General features: G+C 29.4%; 2 protein-coding genes across 2 annotated transcripts in view; both read left to right on the top strand.

The window, feature by feature from the left end:
• Positions 1-1,163: 1,163 nt before the first annotated feature.
• Positions 1,164-3,365, top strand: HELRODRAFT_177634 (hypothetical protein; the record flags this gene model as incomplete). Its single annotated transcript, XM_009025782.1, has 6 exons — positions 1,164-1,239; positions 1,354-1,487; positions 2,578-2,701; positions 2,779-2,927; positions 3,027-3,087; positions 3,322-3,365. The coding sequence occupies 6 exons, from the start codon at positions 1,164-1,166 to the stop codon at positions 3,363-3,365; spliced, it is 588 nt and encodes a 195-aa protein (XP_009024030.1).
• A 1,030-nt stretch (positions 3,366-4,395) lies between these two features.
• The window catches only part of HELRODRAFT_177633 (hypothetical protein), a gene marked incomplete at both ends in the record, with an annotated part of 13,985 nt that continues 9,109 nt past the window's right edge, over positions 4,396-9,271 (top strand). Inside the window, 5 exons of the mRNA XM_009025781.1 lie at positions 4,396-4,425; positions 5,175-5,274; positions 5,518-5,646; positions 7,027-7,155; positions 7,529-7,759. Of these exons, the coding sequence (XP_009024029.1) occupies positions 4,396-4,425; positions 5,175-5,274; positions 5,518-5,646; positions 7,027-7,155; positions 7,529-7,759 (619 nt within the window). The remainder of the gene's footprint in view (positions 4,426-5,174; positions 5,275-5,517; positions 5,647-7,026; positions 7,156-7,528; positions 7,760-9,271) is intronic.

Below are 9,271 nucleotides of genomic sequence, written 5' to 3'. Positions count from 1 at the left end.
ACACCATACAATACATATACAATACAATACAATACACACACAATACAACACAATACAAAACAATACAATATAAAAGGCAACGCAATACAATATACAATACAATAATTTTAATTGACAAAAATATACATCACAATACAATACTATATACAATACAATACATTAGATCAAATATACAATATATATACAATACATATAAAATACAAAACAATACAATATACAATACAATACATATACAATACAATACAAAACAATACATCTACAATACAATAAAATAATTTATTTGATAAAAAGTTATTTGTGATCGTGAGACTCGAAGATGAAAACAAACTCTTGTGACAGGTCATATTAAACAAAAATCATCTGTACATTACATAGAGCTAAAATTAGAGTTATATTTAATTATTATAGAGTTATATTTAAAAATAAATCAGAGTTATATTCAATTATTATAGAGTTATATTTAAAAATAAAATAGAGATTTATTTAATTATTATGGAGTTTTATTTATTTATTATATGATTATATTTATAAATAAAGTAGAGTTATATTTAATTATTATAGAGTTATCTTTAATTATTATAGGGTTATATTTAAAAATAAAATAGAGTTATCTTTAATTATTATAGAGTTATATTTAATTATTATAGAGTTATATTTAAAAATAAATCAGAGTTATATTCAATTATTATAGAGTTATATTTAAAAATAAAATAGAGATTTATTTAATTATTATGGAGTTTTATTTATTTATTATATGATTATATTTATAAATAAAGTAGAGTTATATTTAATTATTATAGAGTTATCTTTAATTATTATAGGGTTATATTTAAAAATAAAATAGAGTTATCTTTAATTATTATAGAGTTATATTTATTTATTATAGGGTTATATTTAAAAATAAGATAGAGTTGCATTTAATTATTATAGAGTTATATTTAATTATTATAGATTGTAAATGCCTACAGTAGAAATTAAAGTCTAATCGGTGTGACAAAATTTAAATTCAAACAAATTTAAAACACGCCCGTTGCGCTGACGTTTTGTTTTCAATTTCTGTTTTTATTTAACGGCAGGAGTTAACTCAGGTTTATAATTTTTAATGGCGTTAAATAGTAAGAGAATGAAGTTTTCTCTCTTCGGGAATCTTCAATAAGCGAATGATGTCTGAGTTTGTCTGCTTCAATTTCTTCATCTCTCTGCTCGGCATCCACATCGTGCTCCCAACTGGCTATTCTGGTTTGATTGAGATCTTGTTCATATTTAAGAATTCACTCGTTTTTGGACGATTAACGTATTGAAATTTTTACCAAAATTACAAGTTTTTTAATTTTAAAGTAATATTTTATGCAGATGTCCAGTACGATTACCGCGGTTGTTACGCTCTGATTGTGCAAACCAATACAAAGTCTGTCACGAACAACAATGCGTATGAGGAGTGCAATGATTTCTGCATCTCTCGCACTTTGGCTTACATGGCTTTACGTGTTCGTTTTTGTATTCTCCAGTTGTTACATTATACTTCATTTTTAAATCAGCGTAACAGTTTTTGAAATGCAAAAGGATTAAAAATTTATTTTCATGGCAATGTGGTTGAAGGTTCTGGCATACTGTTGGTAATGAATGAATATCAGATTATTTTTATTTTCTCAAATAACTTTTGTCATTAAAAAAAAAAACTCTAGTCGACTTTATACATTTGAGTGAAAATCATCTTTCTTACGTTCATTTGTATTTATATTACAAACTCCCTATAAAAATCGAACACACCTTCGAATTAATTTCTTATTTTAAATGCAGACACAATTTTTTTTTTTCTGGTCCTCACCTCCGCAACTCATTTCCTCCCTCTCTAAATACTTCTCCATCACTTACCAAATCCAAAGTAGATCTCAAGATCCATCTGTTTGTAAAATTCAATAAGTAACAGCGCTGAAACGGCGTTTAAGAAGGAAATTGATTGGTTGGTTGATTGATTGATTGATTGACTGATTGATTGATTGATTGATTGATTGATTGATTGACTGACTGATTGATTGATTGATTGATTGATTGATTGATTGATTGATTGATTGATTGATTGATTGATTGATTGATTGATTGATTGATTGATTGATTGATTGATTGATTGATTGATTGATTGATTGATTGATTGATTGATTGATTGATTGATTGATTGATTGATTGATTGATTGATTGATTGATTGATTGATTGATTGATTGATTGATTGATTGATTGATTGATTGATTGATTGATTGATTGATTGATTGATTGATTGATTGATTGATTGATTGATTGATTGATTGATTGATTGATTGATTGATTGATTGATTGATTGATTGATTGATTGATTGATTGATTGATTGATTGATTGATTGATTGATTGATTGATTGATTGATTGATTGATTGATTGATTGATTGATTGATTGATTGATTCATCGATCGCGATCGATCGATATCGGTTGATTGATTGAAAAAAGACAAACATTTGCATCTATATTTTTTTTCAGTAAAAAAAGAATGAAATTGTAGATTGTAATAATGATGGAAATATAAAAATAAAACTGCAAAACAGAACGGAGATGAATGTTACTGCGTTGAGCGCGCCATATACCGCCTTGCTTCCTCCGAGTGCTCAGTGGCATGCAAGAGTGGAGAATATCCGTGTGGCAGCAGGCTCTATTATTCAATTTATTCCAGTACATTAATAATTATTTATATAAACAAATTAATTCATATTTTGTTTTTAACGATTTTTTCAATTTTTCATTTCAAGTCAGAGACTTTATAGATTTTGAACATTCTTTGTTTGACATCCGCAGTGGGATAATTTCTAGCGCAATTAAAATTCTTGATGACAAACTGACGACCGAAAAATGCTTATTAATGTGCGCTGAGCTGAAAAGAAATATTGCTCAAGTTAATGTAAGTGCTAAACAAATTTTAACATTGTGCATTTACAAGAAACAATTCGATATAACACTGCTGATGTTGCTTATTTTCACATCATTTCCTGTCCGACAGGCTTGGACTGGGCCGCCGGAACACCGAAAAATTCCCGGTGTGCCGGCAGCTACCAAAAGAAGTTATTACATTTTTAGTTTTAGCAGAAATTACCTTTATATGTCAGCTTTAAATAATAGTTTTCATTGAATATAGCCAAACTGAAAGAGCATAAGATGTCCAAATATATATAGCGATTATAACCTATAACATTAATTTTATTGAAAAATTTTGATATAATTTTTCAAGCAGCAACAAATTTTTAAAATTTGCAAATAGTGAAATAGATAAAAAAATTCTCGACATTAAATTGCAGACTGTTTTGAAGAATTGAAGAATTATAGCCAACTAAAGGATTGAAAATGTGAAAATAAAAAATTTGGGTCATTGTTCACAACATAGTTGTAGATCAAGTAATTAATAATTTAAAACAGAGATTCTTTAAACATGGTAGTTTTTACGCAGATTTATCTTAAATGGGTTTATCAAAAAATTGAGATAATATTGTAACATCAACTCACTTCAAACTGAATTTTTATTGGATTTCGCAAGGAAATGGGAAAATTTTCAAACAACTTTCAACAATATCTATAATTCCATCTTTCAAATGGAAGTGAAAAACATTTAACAATCTGAATCTGTAGAATTACTTGAAAATATGTACGTAATCTCATCAGTTGAAAACAGCAACTGACACAAATTTAAATGCAAAATTTTCTAGAAAATGTATTGTTTGTTGATTATTTGTTCTCCAAACGTTCTATTTGCACTACTTTGCTTATTCATATTTGTGTTTGGCTTACAAATTGTTTTGACATCATCCTTCGCAAGTTGTTTGCAAGAGGTTGTTTTTAAAATTGAAATACATTTTCAACAAGTTAAGAAATTTGCCGAGCCAGTCAACTTTACAATATTTTATGCCGATGTCTTTCTTACCTGAAGGAACTTTCCCAAAATATGAACAACGATGAAATTATCCATGGTTCAGCATTGATTAGCGAAACGATGACAATACTCTTACAGCAGTTAATAAGAAAGAAATTCTAGATTCTAGTGTTTTTTATGTTTGAGTTGTTAAAAAGGAACTAGGAAATATTCAATTGTTTAAAGCTATTTTGCATAATTACAAATTTTAACGCGTTATAAATAAAAATCTTTCACGTACAACTTCAAGTGATTTTTTGGAAGTTTAAAATTTCATAATCATAAAAACAAATGTATATTTATAGAGATTGAATTAAATTGAAAATAATGATGATGTTTGCCGCCATGATCAAATTTTCCGGGCCAGTTTTTTATACCAGTCCGACTCAGCTGTCTAACATTTCAATTCTCTAGTTGGTAGCTATCAAGATGCCTTGTAAGTCAGATGGCATAATTAACACTCAAAATGCAGCATTGCCAGAAGCATAGTTATCAAGTAAAGCTTTGCCCGAGATAGTATTGTTTTACATTTACAATGTAAAACATTTCTAAATTAATATAGTAAACTACCGACATTAGTACATTAGTGAGCTACAATCGAAGACGATTCAATTAAAAAAAGTTCATTTCTGAAGCACATTGGAAGGGCTTGGTTAGATAGTTTTTAAGAGCCTCTAAGACATCGATGCTTGTTCAACATAGACGTAAATCCATCACTTGTGTGAACACGCAACACAAATGCACTGCAAAAATTTAGATTTCATATTTATTTCTACATTAATTTTTCAGGTCTTCCCAGTGGAGGCTATAGAATTTTTTGTGGTGGGAGGGATGTTGAGGATCTTTTTACCTTTTTTGTGTTGCTAATTCGTCGTAATTCTAATTTATTCCCATTTCGTCAATGGGGTTGGGTGATTTTCAAAGTTCTTTAGTTACTGATCGTATTTGCTAATTTTCGTTAATATAAACAGCATCTATATTATTTTCTGACTTCATGGTCTGGTGGGGAAATAAGAGTTACGCCACTGGGCCTCGATTTTAGCTGAGTTTTGTGTACATCATAAATATAATATTTATTTTATGCCTAATAATAATAAGTATTTTAATATGTGAATTGAAAAATTCTTACATTAAAAAATTACTGGCATTTTAATGTTTTCCTTCATATGTAACTTGAAACGTTTATCTTTTTTGATGGAAAGATTTTCTAATCAAAACTATTTATATTTCTTTTTACTTGTTAAGGATGGACAAAATTGCTTCTGCGGATTCATTGAGGATCAAACTGATACTCAGTTTCCATTTGAATATAACACTTGCTCTAATGACTGTCCTGGGGATGCACGTCAAAAATGCAGTTGCAATGCCAAATTTTCAAGCAAATATTTTTTCATTATTAATATTACTTATTTCAAAATCTTTTTTAGTTACTTTTAAAAATCAATAAATTCACCGTAGAACATTTTTAGCTAGAAATAAAATTTGGTTGAGTTTTTTATCAATGAGTTATTGGATGTCTGAAAATAAAAAAAATACTTTAACTTTATCAAATTGAATTTCGTTTTTCTTTTTTGCATAAATAATGTAGCCGAAACTCAGATTTTGTTGACCTTGAACTACTCTACAATAAGTCATTGCAAAAATTTGACTCGTATGGTAGGTGATTGTGATGGCGAGTGTAGACCGGGATGGAAGGCAGCTAGCTGCTCTGTAAGAGGTCTGTTAATTAATGTTCAAAATTATCAAATCTAAGAAAATGAAGTAATTTTCGAAGATTATTATTCCTTTTATGTTTTTCAGCTGCAAAATGTTAAAAGTCGCTACTGTAGACCAGTAAATTTTATAATTATTTAAAATTTATAATTTCGGTCAAATTTGAGTTTTCCAGATTACCAAGAAATTTGTTTCGGATTTTACAAATTTTGCATTCTGCCAATAAAAATTTTGTTTCTAGACTACACACTATAAATTTCAATAAAGACAACGGCGGGTTAATGTGTAAACACATAACATTCACAACTTAATCATTAAAATGACCGCACTCGATAATTTTTAAGCAATTATAATTTGTCGTTAATTTATGTTTGTGACATCAAGTAATTAGAATATAAGAATTTTCTGTCTCGGAATTTTCGATCCCAGATTTCACTGCTGCGGAATTTTTTGTTCTGGAATTTTTTATCTCAGAATTCAATACACCGGAATTTTCGGTCCCGAAAACTTCGGTCCCGGAAACTTCGGTCCCCAATGTTTTTAGTACAAAAAAAATTGAGGCATCCATGTCATGCCAAAATCCATGCCAAAAATGCAATTCCAAAATTTATTAACATATTGAAAAAGTGGGCGTAGTAAATAAAATGCGTTTCGTAGAGATATATACATAACCTTCAGTAATGTATCTCTAACCCTAACTAACTGCAAAGATATCTTGAACTACTATTATTACCTGAAAATTCTTCAATACAAAGCAAGCATTACTCAAATAATCAATTGTTCAAAGCAGTACAATCACTATTTTACATACGTGAATGCAAGCATGATCAATTGGATTTGAGCTGCGGGTGTGATGTAGTGGTCACGAGGGTGGACTCCGGGTACGAATGCATGCTATGCCACATTCCGAAGCTTATCATGTACTTTGAGTATGTGTTGCGGTAAATAGCGCGTGCCTCGGTACGACGTTTGAGCTCTGTTAAACGTCACGGAAATAGTGCGGTATAAATAAACTGACGTTTACATATAAAATTTAAATAGAGGACCAAAAACTCCGGGACCAAAAATTTCTATATAGTGAAATCTTGGACCGAAAACTCCAAATATTACGTGGGGGGAATACAATTTTTAAGATGAACATGAAAACTTATCCACCTACCCGAATACCCGAATTAGTCGAGTGCAGACTATGTGATATTTTACAAAATTTAATGTAACGTTATCAAAGATAGAGATATGTTTTATATTGCTTGAAATGCTGCATATTAGTTGCCATTAATACCATTCATCATAATTTTTCTGATAGCAATTACGTTGATACGCACAAAATAAATTTAACATTTACAAACGCTGCAACAGCAGATATTTTAAAACAATCAATTAGATTGCAGTAATGCGTTTGGAGATTGTGGGAGTGAACTGAGGTGTGAGAATACAATAGTTGGTTTGGGGACATTCTCCGATTGTGTCTGCGGCCCCGGCAAGTACAGGACCACCCTCTGGACATGCGAAGGTTTGGAGATTTTTTTTGAAATAAAAATTAGCTTAAAAAAATGTTTACTCATACGACTTTATTAAAGCTGTCAAAATTAAAATACAAGGAACACAGGCTCGTTAAATAAACTCTATAGCCATCTTATATCTAGACAGGATCAGATATTTTAAAGATATATATAATATATTGGCATGCATATATGTAAAGAGAGACTTGATCGTGTAATGGTTGCAGTAATCGATTTCGAACGCAAGAAAACTCCTTCCTATCACGTGCAACTGTTGATGCATGTATCATATATTAATTACAATGTGTTCTTTCATGTTCATAACTCCAAAAAATACTAAAAAATGAATTCTGGAAAAAATAAACTTTTATTAATTTTTTCCAGATCTAAAAATTAGAAGAAACTTATCATATCGGAAAAAAGTTTTATCATCTAGTCTGCACGAACACTATTCATACCCATACAGCAGGGCGTCGTTAGTGAATGGGGTGTTGTTGGGAGAGGTTATGCTACATTTATCAAGAAAAGTTCCGCAATGGATTGCGATAGACTTAGAATCTAAATATGAAATAGAATACGTCATTGCTTACAACAGAAATTGTAGATGGTATTGTGGTTAGTAAATTGTTGTTTATTTAAAGTGGAACAAACGGATATATATATATTACCAACATATATATATGTTGGTAATAGACCATAATTTTTACAATATTCTATAAATTCTACCGAATGTTTGGTAAATTCTTTCCGGCATAAGTTTAGTTCATTCTTGACAATGCAATCAACATCACAGTGATCCCATTCATTCAACAATTCAGTTAGTTGATTCGACAAGTCTTGAACTACCTTCTTTTTAACTTCTAATTCTCGAGAGAGATGGAGCAGTCGCTGCTCGCGATCTTGTTCGATTGTTAGATTACGTCGGTTGGTCGCAGAACTTCGAGTAGAATTTATAGAATATTGTAAAAATATATATATATATATATATATACGTCTGCATATATGCTGCATATATATATATATATATATATATATATCGGAAAATAAGTTTATTTTGATCTTAATAAACTAAACGTTCACCAAAAAACTTTAGTGAGAAAAATCGAAAAAACTAACTACAAACATATTAACGCCAAACATTCGGTAGAATTTATAGAATATTGTAAATATATATATATATTTATATATATATACACTTACAGTATTGTATGAATTCTATCGAATTGTTGGAATTAATCAATTTAAAGTTTGTCTTTCAATTTTCCTTACCAGAATTTTTAGGAAATTATTCAATTTGTTGTAAACAGAATTATCCAAGTTCATCATTAAAATTTAATAAAAATGTTATTATCCGAATTCATCATGCAGATAAGGCATTATTTCGATTTTTCATAAATCATCTTCAGTGCAGGTTTGGTTTATATAGTTTCTTTAAACAAAGCAAAGTTCATTTGCAAATTTTATTAGTTGTTGTTATTCCTTTGTTATGCATTGATATTGAACTTAGTACTAAGGCGTCGAGTTGACATTCTTCATTGTATGTCTATTTGGGGTGTATTAATTAGAACAGTTTCTGCATTTTTTTAATGCAGTGTTCGGGTTGATCAGGGATCAACAAAGTAGTATAGAGGCACAATATATATATATATATATTTAAGCATCTGGCCACATACACAACGTATCATTTCAAACACCGAAAAAAGTTTTTTTGTTCTATCATGCATACAATAAACAAAAGTTTTGGTTTTTAACTCAAGAATGATTTGCGATCGACCGTTAGAAAAATCGAAATGTTAAACGCCGAACATGCTGTTATTTTCACCAGTTATAAGAGGTGGGCCTAGTCTTCTGATCAAAAGCACGCAAGGCAGTGTGGATGCAGTTTTATGTCATGCCCATGCCATGTTTTATGCCAAGTTTCTTTAGCTCAAAACCAAAATTTTTGTTTATTTTATGCATGATATAACTTAACAAATTTTTTCTGTATTCCGATATTTTCTGACAGTTTTATTCATATATATATATATATATATATATATATATATATATATATATATATATATGTTGGTAATAGACTATAATTTTTACAACATTCTATAAATTCTACCGAATGTTTGGCGTATATAT

This window comes from Helobdella robusta, assembly GCF_000326865.2.
Source record: "Helobdella robusta unplaced genomic scaffold HELROscaffold_43, whole genome shotgun sequence".
Classification (NCBI taxonomy): domain Eukaryota; kingdom Metazoa; phylum Annelida; class Clitellata; order Rhynchobdellida; family Glossiphoniidae; genus Helobdella; species Helobdella robusta.
Note: the sequence above shows the minus strand (reverse complement) of the source record. Positions and strands in the feature narration are given on the sequence as shown.